Genomic DNA, 17672 nt, shown 5'->3' on the forward strand with positions numbered 1-17672 from the left:
TTTTACTTAATTTAATTTAAAGTTTTAATATGAAATTTAATATATACCCTATCTCTGATTATTCAAACGAGATACGTTATTATCGTTAATTCATTGTAAAGATTCAAATTTTATTATAATGAATAAGTTATTTGCAATTCCAAAGTGTTGTTTCATGTTAGCTTTCGGTTCATTGGTTTATTTGAATCGCTGTAGGAGGCTACGAATCGCACGATAATGCGGTTTTATAGTTATTTTTCATTGAATCTGCTATAAATATTACAAATATTTCACGAACATTTTCCGTTAAAATATTATTACTGCCTCGATTTTTAATATCGATTCATTCTTATAATCGATTTTACTTGTATGTAGTAAAATACATATTTATAATTATAATTCTTCTACAGTGATTTATTATATGATATGATTTGTGTTATTAATTGTTAAACTATTAGATTGAAAACATTAATACCTGAGATTTACTGATCGCTCAATTACATAATTTGTTTATACAAGATGCTTCGTAGGAAATGAAAAATATTTTGGAAATTCAGCATCATTCGGCATCTAAAACAGTAAAAAAAATTTATATAAACATGAATATATATTAATATATATTAATATATTTATACATACTTGATTTTATTTATGAGTTGAGTTGTATAATATTTGTAAAATATCATTCATTTGTATTTTAAATATGTTTATATAAACTTTTTAAAATTTTTTAGGGATTGAATCAATTTTCGAAAATTTCCTCCTTTATTATGGGACATTCTGTATAATATATTTCAACTTTATTCTTTTCTAATTGAATAGTTTAATTATCTTTTTCATTTCTTTCCCATGGCAATGTGATATTAATATTTTTTGTAATTAATTTTCAGTTTTCTCAATGTATTATCTTAAAGTAATATTTATTGAATAAAAAGAACTTAGTCTTAAAATTAAAATCTTGAAAATTTTAAATATATTAAAAATAATTGGGATTTATAGATAGGGAGAGAAATGAATTAGATGTATTGAATTAAATTTCAGGTCAGAGAACATATTTCTGCAGTTTTGCAAATGTTTTTCTCTGTTTTTGTTCCTGTAAATCACTCGTATATAAAGGTGCAATTTTAGATATAAAAAGATACATTCAAAAAGAATCATTTTATGGATAAAAATTAAGAGTTAAATTTGGTAAAATATTTGATATTTTATGAATTATGCAATATTTCACAAATATATGTATGTACAAATATTTGTATATACAAATTATATGAACATATAAATATACATATCTTTCATAAATATTATAGCTAAGTTTGAAACGAGCTTCAATAATCGACAATCGATGTGTAGCAGTAATCATCAAAAACTTTACCGTACGTTCTAAAAGAAAAAAAATATCAAAGTATATATAACAATTATCTTGTTTTTCAACATAATTCATACTTCACTTTATACAAGTTATAAATACAAGTTTACTTTATACAAGTTATAAAATTAAAAGAAAAAATATAGAAAATGAAAGATTAATAATACAGATTAATTCAATAATATTGAGATGTTTAATGATCATTTTCATTATCGAAAAACTCTCGAATTAAAAGTACCTGAAGTTATCTGATTAAACGTACGCGCCAAAACTGTTCGTGACACGCGTTTGTTGTATTTTATTCAGCGATTCTTGTCGCGATGAAGTGTGCAATGAAAAATGACGAGGTGATTCGAAAATACGAGTGCTCCGAGTTAATATTATTGATTCATAGATAGAATTCGTTCGTGTTAGATGTTTTAAGAATTAAGTTAAATTGTAAGAGATAAAATAGTACTCTAAATTAATAATGAGTACCACGAACAAATTCCATTGTTGATTATGTTTCTCGTTACGTGCTATATCATATGATATTGGTGCAATAATTTCTTTTATTTTTTTGTTTTTTGTTGTGATGTGTGCAATAGAAATAAAAAAGCTAATTTCCCATATTAAAAAAATATAAGGTAAAGTACTACTATTGTTATTTTTGTTAAATTAATTACTTTGAATTTAATTATAATTCCGAAATAAAGTTTCAATATTAATTATTTAAATGATTTTCCTTCAATTTCTTTTTTATAAAATAAATTTATTTCTTTAATAATAAATTGAAAAATTTATTATTAAGTTGCTTTTTTAGAATAAAGAACAATAAATCATCAAGAGTTTTTGATTTTATGAGTATAGTTTCTGATTATTAAGATATTTTCTCGTGTTAAATTTGTAAAAATTTTTTTGTTTTAAATTATATTTTTCATTTTTTAATAAGAAAAAAAAATTGAAGTAAAATATTTAAATAATTTGTAAATTTAATAGAAAATAGTTAATAGAAATTTTTATTTATTCGATCTCGGCAAGATTTTCTTATCACTTAAGTATATTAGAAAATTGTATATACATTTGCTTATCTTATAACAAGATTCAACATATTTAAATTAAAAAAATTGCATCTAGAAGATGCAGAGCAAACAAAGCTATTTTTTTGTTTATATGTGCACCATAATCTTAAGTACATAAAAAACTTTATAAAAAAAAAAAAATAAAAAAATAAAAAAAAATGTAAGATACTTTCGTCTTATTATAAACATGGGCGATCTTCTGTTGCCGATCGTTTTTGCGATTTAAAAAAGCGGCTACGACGAATAGTAATCTGATCCTGATATTTAATAATGTTATTAATGATATTAATATTAATATATTCAATATTGTTTAAAAGTCTTCCATAATTTATTCGTCAATCCTTTCATGTCATGTAATATATTGTATACACATTTCAAAATATCTATTTAATTATAACATATATAAAAAAAGTAAAATTGTTTTTCTTTAATTTCGCCATGATAAAATAATAATAAAAATTTTAATTAAATTGTTTATTAATTTTGTCAATTTTCAATGTATAAATATTAAGTTATATATAATTTAATATTTAATAAAGTTATATATAATAATATTTAAACATAAAATAATTATGTTCTAAAAATATATAAAAAATATCGTGCACAAAAAAAATCGACGCTTATTCTTATTTGTTAAAATATTTCTTGATTTTTCTTTGGAAAAATATGTTTTTATTATAATAGATCATTGTTTATTGAATTATTGTTGTTTGATAAATTGTATGTAAAATGTAAATTTTTGAATCTTTATTATAATAATAACAATATTACAATAATAATATAAAAAATATGAAAGAAGTATTTTAAATGTATTTTAATTAAAAGACATTCTTTGATATTTATATTTATACATATACATATATTGCATTGCCAAATAAGGCACTATTATTATAATGAACTTATATGTATGGACGGATAATTTGTTAATATACTTATAAAATTTTTACGAAGACGCTTAGTAAGATTACATACTAAAAAAAAAAAAATTGTATCTATTAAATAATTCACATGCTGAATCAAATATTGTGTATGTTTAATGTGTATATATAATGTATAATTGTATATGATGAGAATAAGTGTATTCTAACAAAATTAAAATGCAATTTATGCTCAGCTAGAGCTATTTATCACAATGTTAACACGCGAATTTATTTCTCATCGTGCTAGTATAATAACGTATATTGTTTTACATTTGTTTGGCAGTATAATATCATGTATTTGATATTTTTTTATTTTTATATTGTGTTTTTTTATTTGTTAGATTATTTAATTATTTAATTATTTGATTATTCGACAATTCCTAAGAATTATGTAAATTATTTTAGATATATGTTTCATAAACAATTCTTTAAATTATCCTAATTGCAGATATTATCATTTTAACTATAAAATCTTGCATAAAATTATAAAAGATTTATCTACTTTATTTAATTTATCTACTTTATTTAATATGTAAATATACTATTTTTTTTTACATAATTATTTACTTTAAGTTTTTTATATAAAATATATAATAATCTTTATAGTTCTTCAAATTCAAAATCTATTAATATCTATTAAATTAAGAACCAACCGAATATCGAGATCTCGACTTCAAACTACAAAAAGAAGATAAACATAAAATATTTTGTTCAATAATATTTCATTTTATCTTTTTTTTGAGTTCCAATAACTTAAATATTAAATATTAAGTTCGGTGGGTTAAACAATAATTGAATCAAAATTTTCTCCATATAAAAATTCTTTCATCATGAGCTATAATATATATTATAATATAAAACTTATAATCTAATAATAAACTTATTTCTGGCAGTTTTTCTTTTTACATTTATAAAAAATAATTGACTATTTCTATTTTATTTTTTATCAACAATTTACATTGCTGTCTCCAAAGGCTGACTTTTGCTTCGCGCTCCAATTGAAAGTTGTGTCAATTCTGTTGGCTCATTTACCAAGAATACATCCAAATTAGTTTCTAACAAAACTTCACTTTTTGAACGTAAAGGTTTTTCTTCTCCAGTATCCAAATTAGTTTCTAATAATGCCTCACTCCTAGGTCTATCTTCATGATAATGATAAGGATGAGGTGGTATTGGAGGATTAAAGTTTGAAGCATATTCTGGAACAGGCTCTGATGTTTGACTTGGAGTTAATGTTGCATTATCATAACTGCGTTTTGAATCATAATCCATTGGACTATAAGATACTGATGTTTCAATGTCACGTTTCAGTTCACTAATTGAATCAGTCAAGGCAAGGCTAGAATTCAATGGAAGAGTAGAAGTATTAAGATAAGAATTTTCGTTAATAGCATCAATAACTGCAGTTTCATCAGCAGTAGTTTCTGTAACAGATTCTATAGGCCACACATTGGTGCTCCTTGAAGTAAATGTGGAATGATTTCTAAAACCTTCATTACGATAAGTTAAATCGAATACTGGATTTTCTGCGCTTTGTGAGGCGCCATATTTTTGAGTATTACTTTTGAAGTCACTTGTACTTGGAGAATATCTTAAATTGTGTGCTTCGTATACATCATAACTTTGATTGTCTTCCATAGAAGAATTTAATTGAGATTTATCCATTGAATCTATGCTTCCGCCATTTAACATTCTTCTATAATCTAATGACTTTGAATTTAAAGTGTCTGTAGAGTGTTTTGTCTAAAAATATTTTTAATAATAATTATATTACGTTAATACGATAGATCATTATAGAAAAATTGATTGAAATAAGAAAATATTTACTGCAATAGGTTTGCGTCGGTATGCAAGTTCAGTAAATCCAGATGTAGAGCCAACTGATCGTAAAGAATGTAAAGATTGTCTGATTGAATTTCGTCTTTCTAATCTTTCGAGATTTCTTCTTTTTGATTTAGATATCCAAAGTGCAATAGCTGCTGTTAATAATACTAAAGCTATGCCGGCTGATCCTAACACAGCCACTACAATTATATCTTTTCTCCAGGATAATGGATCGATATTTACTCTAGGATCTATAATGAAAGATATCTTTTAATATATATTTTCTTAGAATAATAATAAATAATATATAATTAACATACCAATTTCACAAATGAAAGGACTTAACTGATTACAGTAATCAATCTCAATACTTTGATAAGTGAAAGTTGTGCATTGATCTACCCGATCTAACTGTTGTACCCAAGCACGATCAGAATAATCATATTGAATCTGTTGTTTTCGCAAAAATTGCCAAAGTTCCAAATAATTACCCATAATGAATGGCATAGATGCGTTCACAGACTAAGAATATAAGAACATATTTATAATAAATAAATTTATTATAAATTAGATAATTAAATACATCAAGAGTTGAATGATGACTCACTCTACAAAATTCTCGAGCACTAAAGAAATCCATGGGGGCACCAATATATATATAGCACGTATCGCCTACCAAATCCCATGCTGGTGGACATTTACCATTTAAAACGGATTCATTGTTCATGTGAAAAGGTTGATAATCAACTTGTAATAACTCTGGAGAATCTCCTCTATCTTTAATTCTACCAGCTACAGCTAGTGTTTCATTATATCCCCACCAATTATGTCGTGCATCTATATGAGATCTCCACATTTCTAGTTGCCTGTGTAATTAAAAATTATATTATAATTTTAATATTCGATAATTAGAAAATATAAATATAACGTTAATATATAAAATATAATAATATTAATATCTAAAATTATACATACTGTGATCTATTTGTTGTAAGCATTTCATAATCATTATCTGGATTGAAGAAAACATTATCCACATATTGCTGGCCAGGAGTTCCAGCAACTATTGTACTGCGACCATTAGAGTCCACTGCATAATTTCTAAAATCATTTTTTATAGAATTTATAAATAAAATTCATTACATTAAATAAAAAATAAAAGAATGAAGAATGCATACTTATAAAAACCATTGTGAGATGTACTTTGATAAATAGGTAAGCGAACTCCATCAAATCCGGAAATTTCCAAAAGATGTGCACCAAGATTGGCATGCAAATAATTAAGAGTCATATTGCTAACTATTTGTTTTAAAATAATATTATTATCATAAGGAGCATTATTCTTTGTAAAATAATTCCTAAATATAGTAACTTCTTGATAAGGACTGCTTTGACGACCTTCCACATATAAAGCAGGTTTATTAAAATTTTCTGCAAAAACATTATTGTGGATCCATCCTTCCAAAGAAGTCGCCGAGCCTCTAGAGTCAGCTCGAATTGAAAGACCACCTTGATTTTGTCGAACAGCATTGTTCTAGAATGAAAATAAATATACTGTGCTTAAGAAAAAATAAAAAATATTATTACAAATATTATAATAAATATAAAAATGCTTACTCTGAAGAATAAAGATTGTGTATTTTGAACATCTAACCATACAGCTGATTTGCAAGTTGAAAAATTACCATATAATTTCTCACAATTATTCGTGAATTGATTATATTCAAGAGTCATCATAGCATTTACTTCACCAGCGCTAGCATATTTAATTGCTCCTTCACGACAATTAGATATCACAGAATAAGAAATATTATGTTGCACATCACGATCTAAATGTGGAAGAAAAAAAAACATTAATATTCTGTATTCTAGTTATATATTAAATTTACTTACTGAATCCAATAGCAGAGATTGGTAAAGTAACTACTTCTGCTATAAATCCATATACATGACTTGCACCATTAGCAAATAATCTTATACTAAGACTTGGTCCCTGAGTTCTAAATAATTTTTTCTCATTAATACTATTAGCTTCCAAGCGACCTATAATTTTAGCACTAATATTGTAAATATCTCCATCATATAAAGTAATTGTATCTGTTCGGCCAGGTTTTGCAGTAGAGTTAAATAGATTAAATTGCAAAAGCCTAAAAAATACAATATTAAATTTTAAGTTAAGTATATAAAAAATTAATAAGATGATTTATATGAAGAAAATATAAACCTAAATCCAAAGGGTTTTGCTCTATAAGCACTGCGAAAAATTTTAACACAATTCACAGGATGATTATCATATTTATAATAAACTATAACTCGTTCTTCCAGAATAATTTCTTTAGTAGTATCACAAATATCAATCATACTAAATAAATGATAAGGAATACTAAGATCTTTAATTGGCGTAAACGAACTTTCATCTGCTTCGCGACCTTCTCCCGTTATTGAGAGTATATTCACGCCATTTCCAAGCACATTATTAATAGTATTGAATAATAATTCGATCTACATGAACAAATATTATTAAGTAAATAATAATGGTATACATTCATATATATAGAAAATATTTCATTTAAAAAATAAAAAAAAATCTAATACAAACCGTGTGAGTCGGTGATATTACGTTAATTCCATGATAAGCGCTATGAGTAATATTAACGTGCATTATTATCGGAGATTTCATGATTGTTTGTAAAGCAGCTGATTTTTCAAAATGCAAAATTCCAGCACCGATAATATTAATATATTTTAAGGTCGATTCAATACGTCTTACAGTTTCGTGAGTTACAACATCGTGAATACGATGTTCATATAAATGATGTTCAAATTCACTATTGGCAATTCGTATTCCACCCCAATAATCGTATATATTATCTAGATTCCGTTTTCCACAACTTATGAAAATGAATTGACTATCCCATGGACATTCATGTCGGTGTCCATATAACTCACTATTTAATCTAATTTGACAGTCTTCTAATTTCTCTTCTTTTCCAGTACACTAAAATAAAATATTTATACATTAGAAAATAAAAAAGCATAAGTTTAAAATATTTAAAATTTCTATATACCTGCAATGGTTCTGGCCATGACCAAACGCGTATTAAAGAACCAGGATGAAGCTCATATCTATGATCATAGGACACATAAACATTAAGTACATCGTAGCCTAATTGTCGACAAACTACTTGTGCATTTCTTTCAGTAAATCTAGTGTCACATAAAGGTATCCACTGTAACGTTGTTTTATTAAAAAATTCCAAGAATCCTATAAGAACATTTAATATTTATTTATAATAGAATATTAATATTTATATATGCATGAATATACAGTAATATATTTATATATTATTATGTTATATTATATTATATTATATTATATTATATTATATTATATTATATTGTATTATATTATTGTTATATTATATGTTATATTATATTATTATATTTAAAATTACCTTCATTATATAAAGAAGAACATCGTCCATTTTTACAAAGACGAATAGTTTCTTCCGACATAGAAATGATTTTTCCATTTCTTCTTAATTTTTCGTTCATTTTCGAATTGTTAACATTTTCACGGTCCATTGGTTTCATTATGATCTCATGATCAGGTGCTCCTACAGCTTTTAATGTACCAAGAACAAGAATTCCAACGTTAGGAGCGAATTCCATAACAACATCTGGATAAATATGTAATGTAGCTTCTGGCATGATTGTAATATCTGATTTTACGATGTAAGGCTTATCTCTAGCATGAATAGATAGATTTTCTATTATACGTCCACCTAAATTATCTAAGTCTACTTCTTTTATAATCTGCCAGGATGCAGATACTGAGGAATCAAAAGTATCACTGATTAAGAAAGGTCGATAATTAGCAACTGCATGATCATTCCAATCATCAAAATCGAAAATACTTTGTCTATAAATAAATAATAATAGAAAATTTTAAATAAATAAATACATATAAATATTTTTTTTATATGTATATTTCATGAAATAATTACCTTATTTTAGTATCATTAGCAGTTCCCCACCAGTTCTCCGTCACATCGACTTCGTTATTAATTTTAGCTGTTCTAATACCAGCCAATAATTCATAATCTAAAGAATTTTCACCAAATAAATTTCTATTTATTTGTACTTTTTGTATACCATGAAAACCAACAACATAACTAGGACTATTGTCTGTTCGACGTGCGCCCATACCAATTAAATCGTAACTATTTCGTTTAATTTCATTCTCATAAAAACGTGCATCGACATTTCCTAAAATTTCTGATTGACTACTTGCCTTGAATTCCACCATATATATTCCAGTATTATTTTCAATATAATTGTAATTAATCTTCATTTTTTTCTCCATTCCTTGAATAGAGATTAAACCAGTTTTGCATCGATTTCCTTCAAATCGATTATAAGAAATATTTAAAGTAGCATAGTGTCCATCAACTATAAAGCCAAATTGCTCATTGTTTCGCCAAGTATTATTATCAAAGTATAATGTGTGCGTGAAATTTTCATTGTATTGCCACACATCAGGTAAAAGTATTTCAAATCCTCCTCTTTTGTTTCTTTCAATTGTGCTATCTTGCATTATCCAATGGAAGAGATTATTCGAATATCTTGCATCACGACTGAACTGATATATTCCTTTACCATTGTCCGTAATTAAACTATTATTGATATGAATTGCAATTTCAGATATGTTATTTTGAAAAATATTCCAATGGGGTGAATATATATAAATAGCTTCCTCTTGATTATGAGAAATCTCACAAGCAACCAATTGAATAGTTTCATTTGTTTTTCGAAGAAAATGATCGCCAATTTCATCTAAATATCGATTGTAAAATGATGCAATTATACCTTTCTTGTTATTCTTTATTTTAGATTTAGTTACTAGCAATGTTGGAATAGGACCTTTTACAATTTTGCTTCGTATATCCTGCAAATTATAAATTTTTAATATATTTATTTTATTATATTTTATTGTATTTTTATTTTATTGGATTATATTTATATTATTAAATGTTTAATATGTTAATTTTATACCTGTATCGGAGCTTGAAGAGACGTAATAACAAAAACAGCTCCTCCAAGTGCATTTATGCCACTATCATATTCTAGAATTACAGCGAAAGAAGTTGATGTTACAGGAAATATTGCCAAATCGCGTTTTAAATTCCAAGTTTCACGACTAAGATCAACATATTGTGAATCATATAAAATAATTTGTTCTGTACTACGATTTTCAATAGGATTTAAAAGTTGAATACCAATAATGTATCCTGGTGTACACTATAAATAAAATAAAGAAATCATATTTCTTTCAAAACAGGAAAAAATATCGATCCTTTTGATAGATAAACTTACTCTAATAACAATACGATTTTGAATAGGATCACCAGTAATTTTAGTTGTTATTATATATTTAGTTTCTTCATTAGCCAATTCAATATTTTGTACATGAGGTATAACTATTGGATTATATGATAAATCAATTAAATCTGGTACCCGCAAAAACCATCCTGCGAATTCTCTTTGTTGAACTGCAGAAAGAGCAGGATTATGTCTTATTCCTGCAACTTTATTGTTTTCAATTCGAGAATTAATAATTTCCATTCCTAATTGTTTGAAACTAATTCCACTGCCTCCATTTCGTGAAAAATCGCTATTTCTGACAGTATTTACAGCATCTGCTGAATATATATCTGAATATAAAATTCCTAAACCATCTTGTAGATTGTTAATTATTCGAACATTATCTAATGAATGTCTTGAAAAATCGATTTGAAGAGCTAAAAATCAAATATTTTTTATAACATAAAAATTATTAGATATAATTATAATACAAAATATTACCTGGTTTGAAAGAATTAGTAGTATAGTCGAGTAAGCCTGCTTTTTCTATTGTTACAAATTGGAGATCACTTCTCAAAGCTAATGGTCCTAGTCGTATACCGGCCCATGCTGCTTCTGAACATCTGACACCTACATCATTCTCATGAGTACAAGAATTTTCAAAATTCTGCTCCGTTTCCGCTTTACATTTTGATATATCATTATCATTCTCACTACATCTAACATTACTTAAAATAATGTCTTCATTGATACCAGCATTTGGAATTTGAGAACGTTCCATAAACCAATTGTCAGGATCTAAAGTGAAACCTAATTGATGACAGATAAGAGCTGCATCTCGAATTGTCCAACCATAATTACAAACTGTTCCCCATTTTTCGCCTATTTTTACCTGTAGGATATAAATTAGAACTTATTCTATAAATCAATGTCTGATGATTTTAAATAAATAAATTTTACTTGTAATCTTCCTTCGAGATTTGTTTTTCCTCCAAGAAGTCTCACAGATGCAAATTCCATTTCATTTATTTCATTGAATCCTTCGTTCATAAAAGTTTCGTTAGCTGAATCCGTAATTATTTCTTCTTTCAGTGTAAATAAAATATCACTTGGTCGTTTTCCATGGGCATCTAATGATCCAGCAACCATCATGCCTACAGCTGGTGGAAAACGTAAAGTGACACCAGGCTGAAGAATCAATTTTCCACCTGGTCGTACATTGATATCTCGTTCGACAATGTATTCACCAGAACTTAATAACTCAAGACCATCAACTTCACCACCAACTAAATTTGTACCAGGCGTCAAGAATCGTGGTACAAATGTTGGATTTGAAATAATTGTATTGGCCCCTGGATTACTACTATGTAATAAGTACGGCAAATATTCAATTTTAGCAAGATTGTATCTGTCTTTTCTGAAATGGAATAGCATATTAAAAACTTAGCTTATTAAAACTAAGTTTTTATAAATAAATGAAAAAAAAAAATATATAAACCTATGAAATAATCTCTCAAATATTTTATTCTCTTCAGCAAATCCAAGCCAATTATAAGTACAATTAATAATTTTACTTTGATCTTCTAAATGCGAGCCAATTTCATATCGTGATTCAGGATTATGTAAAATATTACGAAAAATTTCGACATTGCTTGATGAAACAACAACTGCAGCTGCAACCCTGGAACGCGGAATTAATCTGGATCTTATAGTATTGCCATTATCAAATAGTTCTCGAACACGATTATCTCGTAAAAAATTTCTAGTGAATAATAATTTTTGTACATCACTATAGGGTGAAAGTCCAATGTTGACTACAAAAGCACCACGATTATTATAAAATTCATTATATCTAATAATGATATCTGTAGGCAGAATATTAAATTCTTCATAAAGTGGATTTTTGATTAATATACAACCATTAGATTGTTCTCTAAAATGATTATATTCTATTGTTGCTTTTAAATTGAGAACAGGAAACAGTTTGATTCCAAATTTTGCATTTTGTACGAAAGAATTGTGACCAATTTGAAGTCTCAATAATCCTTCATTGTGTCTCCAACTAGATTCCACTTGCACTGCAGTCTCAGCGCTACTATTGAACCAATTACCCGTCACATTCACATACGAACTACCAGTTGCATTTCCAACCTGTAGATAATATAAATATTAACTATGGATATTTGTTTATATTATTTAATAATATATTAAGTATAAAATTTATATATATATCTTTTAAAATATATATACTTACTAAAATGCCAATATCTTTGTTTCGAAATATCTGTGAATATTCTATTATAGTAGTTTGATTAAAATAGAGATATTCTGTTGTTAAACTATCATTTAACCATACTGCAAAACCATAACCTTGATTGGAGGAAATACTTGTCCGGGATATATTGCGATTTCCTCCTGTGAGTGTAATGTTCACACCATCTCCCATATTAAAAGATATACGACTATTTGTAATATTCACATCCGCGGCACCACCTAATACATGCACACCAGCTAAGTGTTTATTGCCAGATACAGAGGTTTCATGGATATGTAGGGCTGATCGTAATTTTTCTATTGCGATTCCTCTTCCATTATTACCAGCTATAATACTTCCAGTCACATTAAGATCGCAGATTTTTTCTAGAATAAAATGCTAGTTTTTATAATTATGCTAATTTTTATAATTATTCTAAACAAATATATAAAAATATTTCTTTAAATCATAATTATAAAAACTCAATTTTGCTATGTTTAAAATCTTTTTAGCAATTTACAAAAATTCAAATCTTTATGTAACTAAATATTTTATTTAAAAATTCTATTAAAATTTAATTATTTCATGATAATTTATTAAAATTTTTTAATTCTTTAAAACTTACTGTAGCCTGAAGATAAACGAACGAAAACAATCGTGTTTGTGCGTGGTTCAGCGATAAATTTTATATATAAATTCTGTTTAGTTGTTGTAACACTTTGAGGCAGTGTACCATTTTTCACTTTTATTCTGGCTAACAACTTTTCTGTTTCACTTATGCCATCATAAATTTCTATCATAGCGCTATTATTTCTATCAGTTTTCATTTGCAAAAAATACATAGTCAACACATGTCCTGGTCTCGTGAAGATATGCTAATATTAAAGCAAATATTACATTTTTATATATTTTTAATAATTAATTATAAAATAATTTATAAATTCATTTACTTGTGGACAATGTTTTATATTAGGCGCATATTTGCTTTGTTCCATAGATATTATAACAGGAAAGGTTTGACTAGCTGTAGTTGGGAATGTGCATAAATCGAACACCTCTGTACGATCTAATTTTTCATCAGGTCGTTCATCAAAATTAACGTATTTAATTCCATCAGCACCATTGTCCAATATATTACAATCATTAATACATGTCATTCCAGATGAACTATTTATATAAATTCCATATCCTGTAATTTAAAAATGAAATAATATTTGCAATTAATTAATCAATATGATAGTAAATTTAAAATTACCTCTATTGTTTTGAACAGTACAGTTGTTAATTATGACAGGAGCATCGGGTTTAATAACATTAATACCTGTAAAGGCATTGTGAAGAACTGAAATCGATTCCATTTGCGGTGGAACACCTTCGATATCGACTGCGGAATTAATATTGTATTCTCGGCCTGTTCCTGCATATCTTTTAAATAAAAACAATACCAAAAATAAGTTCATTAAATTTTTAAAAACTAAGAAACTATTTTAATAAAATTTTAATAGAAATTATATTTTAATAGAAATGCTTACTGTATTACAACGTTTCGTAAAATTGACTTTGATTTTCGTATATAAAGCGTATTCTCTTGGATCAACGGTCGAGTATATAATGCTTCCTCAAAACGAATACCTCGCCAATGTTTTATCGTCTTCGTAGCTCCATCATGACGAGGTAGACAAGATATTCCCAAATCAGGATGATAATCTGAAATCTTACGATATTGATGCTCTTTCACTAACTTATATTTATAAATTCAGTTAAAACTTTACCACAAACACCGCCACCAAGTTGTCTTTCGGGCCATTTCTCGCAATTCATTAAAGACATCTCCGTGCCTCGGCAATCTGGTTGTTCATAAAGTAATCGTGGCTTTGCAGGCCATTGTCGGTCCAACCACGACCACCATCTTCCACCTTGAAAACCTAGCTGTCTGCATGCCGTTTCTAAATCAGCTCTGGTCCAACTGTACATTGATACATTAAGATATCAATATATGTATTAAGAATAAAAATACTTATATAAAATATTTATATTTACATAAATAAACGATGAATACTTACTTCCGAGAATTCGTACATATAGCTCTCCAATCACCACGATGAAAAAGTTCCAGTCTACCTTCAAATGGAGTTGATCCATCGACTAATCGTACCAAAAGTGGTGATTCGACGGGATGAACTTTATTCGTTTCTGCTGCAGTTAATACAATTGGTGCTTGTGGTTCTCCCTTAAATCAGAAATTAATGGTGTTATCTATATGTATAAATTTGATATTTTTTTCTGTATTCGAAATAATAAATTTCAAATTTAATACTTAATGCTCACTGTATATCTTTTTGAAATCAATATAATCTAGTATTTATTTAGTATTTTACTTTTTAATATTCCAAATTCATTCTTCGATGTTAATTTTTTGATTGATGTTAAATATTAGACATTCGATTATCCAATATTCAATATTAAATTATCAAATCACAAACAATTTCTTTCAATTTCAAACCATCTTTTTATTTTAGAACTTAGATATATTTATAAAGATACAAAATTCTAACCACAGACTGGAAATAAATTTTTCTTTCTATTTTCTTAAGAATTAATCAGGAAGCTTTACGGTTGATCCGTGATCAAGAATGGTTCATGTACGCGTATAAAGTGAAAGGAAGATCTTATTTGAGTCCAAGCATAAGAGGATTAGCGAGGTCAGAGGTTAACAATTCAGGCCAAGAACTGCTGTTTGATCTGTGACTTAAGATGCATCGTGTGAGGCGGTATAGCATAGAGCTGATTCATTCGTTCATGTTACTTTTTTTTACAGTATGCTTCATATCATGTTTTTTAATCAGTTTATTAGTTATCTTCTCGATAACTTTCGCTAACTGGTCTCATGGAAACATTATAATTAGAAATTCCTTGTTTAAATAGATTACTTGCATTCGTTTTTTCTTAATCTCACTAAAGGCTTCCCTTAGAGGCTACAACATCGGTGAATAATTCTAGCTTTAAGCCTTTAAATGCCTATCAGATGAACGTCACACGAGGATAATATCGTTAAAAGTAGCAGGAATTTGTTTACTTTCATTTACAGGCAAAAAAACAGAATTTTAATTTAAAATATAAATGGGTTTTTCTTTATTTCACAATGATGATTAATGTAATTTATTTAAATAAAATTACTAAAAATGAAAAATTAAAAAAAATAATAAAATATAATTTATATTCATATATCTATGCTAGAAAATATATCATAGTATATTAATAGATAGAAAACACTTTTAATTTATATAAGATACCTGAAAAATTTCAGTATATCTATCTAAATTATTTTCGAATCTTATCTATATCCTTATCTCGCTGAAAAAACTGAAAAATCTAAAAAGAAGATAAGATATAAGATCAGGTTATAAACGAATTTTCTATTAGTTCTAATTCTCTTTATTTTAATAAGTATTTGTTTTCCGACGATCGGAATATTAATGCCTATTCTGTGCATCAGCCTGTGTACTTACGTACGTAATAAATGGGTAATGCAATCCTACATTGTCGCTACGTGATGCGAATAAACTAACAATCAGCTCAACTTGTTTCTGGAATTTCCGGTCATTCAGCATCCTTTGAAAAAAAGATATTTTGTCCCTCAAATCCCTTTCTTTCATAGCAGATTTAAATGTATCATTTCACGATTTCCTTGATTTAACTTTAATTTTACTTTCGAATCTGTTTCATAGGAGAAAATGATGAGATTATATAATTAATTAATTATTTTTCATTATTTATGAAACTTTCTTCAGTGAATTCTTTCGAAAGAAATAGGCAAAGAATGGAAACAAAATGGAACTTAAGTAGCACGTAACGAGAAATAAAATAATCTTCGAATATTCGAATATTCGAGATTCAGGCAAATTCTTAATATTGAAAGACATATTTAAAGCATACACTTTTACAAGGAACTAATTATATAGAATTCATTCTAGATGACGAAAGAATAATATGATCCTTAAATGAAAAAATTAGTCTAAGATCCTTAAGATACTTTTAAATATTTAAATATTATAATAATTATTAGAAATAATTAATAAATTCTTTGTCCTATAATATAAAATTACATATATTATTATATTGTTATATTATTTAAAATATTTAATATCAATTATAATACATTTAATTGTTAAATATAATATTAATTATTTATAAGAGTTATTATGAGAATTACTTAACTTAATTTAACTTTTTACTTAACTTAACTAAATAAAACTTATGAAATTAATATTGTAGCTTAATAAATGATTAAAATTCTATAAATCATATTTTTTTGGAAAATTACAAGAAGGTAAGCGTAATTTTTTATCATTTATCAACACCATAGTAATATCGAAATTCTGAAAAATGCTATATTTGTTTAAGAATAAAAATTATAAAGAAAATTATTAGATATTAATTATATGAATAAGTTCGTAAAAAACTATAAAAATTTTGTGAATTATGGCGAAATCTAATTGGAAATATAGTCATAAAATTTTCTTGGAACTTGAATTATCACTATTCGTCACTTGTGGCATGTTCATAGTAACACGTGTATAATTATAGATGACTTACATTTATTCAACGTAGCGTATTCATATATTCATATATTTATATAAATGTTCATAATAATAATTCATATTTTTATTGCTAATCAATTTATTCTTTTGTAATATTTTTTACTTCAAATTAAATGATTAAATTTTTTTAAATATATATATATATATATTTTTTAAATATATTTTTTTAAATATATTTATTAAATATATTCATTTATTGATTCAAATAATTGTAATTTATTTCAATAATATTTTATTTTTTTAAATAACTTATCTATAAATTTATTCTATTCTGTATACTGAATTTTCTGTATTCTGATAACT

At 26.2% G+C, this 17672-nt stretch overlaps 1 protein-coding gene and 1 long non-coding RNA gene across 2 annotated transcripts in view; one reads left to right on the forward strand and one right to left on the reverse strand.

Annotated features, from left to right (window-relative positions):
- Positions 1-887: 887 nt before the first annotated feature.
- Positions 888-12201, forward strand: LOC116185662. The gene is made up of 2 exons (XR_004150532.1): positions 888-1971; positions 11607-12201. It is a non-coding gene; the product is annotated as an uncharacterized LOC116185662 (long non-coding RNA).
- LOC102675370 (protein bark beetle) overlaps positions 4281-17672 on the reverse strand; it is a 13981-nt gene continuing 589 nt past the window's right edge. The window contains exons 2-26 of the mRNA XM_006615895.2: positions 14832-14998; positions 14541-14734; positions 14301-14475; positions 14024-14193; positions 13719-13957; positions 13394-13643; positions 12769-13154; positions 12013-12665; positions 11475-11931; positions 11016-11406; positions 10527-10951; positions 10206-10451; positions 9158-10098; positions 8606-9072; positions 8219-8415; positions 7750-8148; positions 7375-7652; positions 7044-7297; positions 6768-6979; positions 6329-6684; positions 6126-6251; positions 5758-6016; positions 5471-5672; positions 5154-5401; positions 4281-5069 (exon numbers count right to left, since the gene is read on the reverse strand). Coding sequence (XP_006615958.1) covers positions 4281-5069; positions 5154-5401; positions 5471-5672; positions 5758-6016; positions 6126-6251; positions 6329-6684; positions 6768-6979; positions 7044-7297; positions 7375-7652; positions 7750-8148; positions 8219-8415; positions 8606-9072; positions 9158-10098; positions 10206-10451; positions 10527-10951; positions 11016-11406; positions 11475-11931; positions 12013-12665; positions 12769-13154; positions 13394-13643; positions 13719-13957; positions 14024-14193; positions 14301-14475; positions 14541-14734; positions 14832-14998 — 8481 coding nt within the window. The remainder of the gene's footprint in view (positions 5070-5153; positions 5402-5470; positions 5673-5757; positions 6017-6125; positions 6252-6328; positions 6685-6767; positions 6980-7043; positions 7298-7374; positions 7653-7749; positions 8149-8218; positions 8416-8605; positions 9073-9157; positions 10099-10205; positions 10452-10526; positions 10952-11015; positions 11407-11474; positions 11932-12012; positions 12666-12768; positions 13155-13393; positions 13644-13718; positions 13958-14023; positions 14194-14300; positions 14476-14540; positions 14735-14831; positions 14999-17672) is intronic.

The sequence above is a fragment of the Apis dorsata genome, unplaced genomic scaffold (assembly GCF_000469605.1).
Source record: "Apis dorsata unplaced genomic scaffold, Apis dorsata 1.3 scaffold_247, whole genome shotgun sequence".
Classification (NCBI taxonomy): Eukaryota; Metazoa; Arthropoda; class Insecta; order Hymenoptera; family Apidae; genus Apis; species Apis dorsata.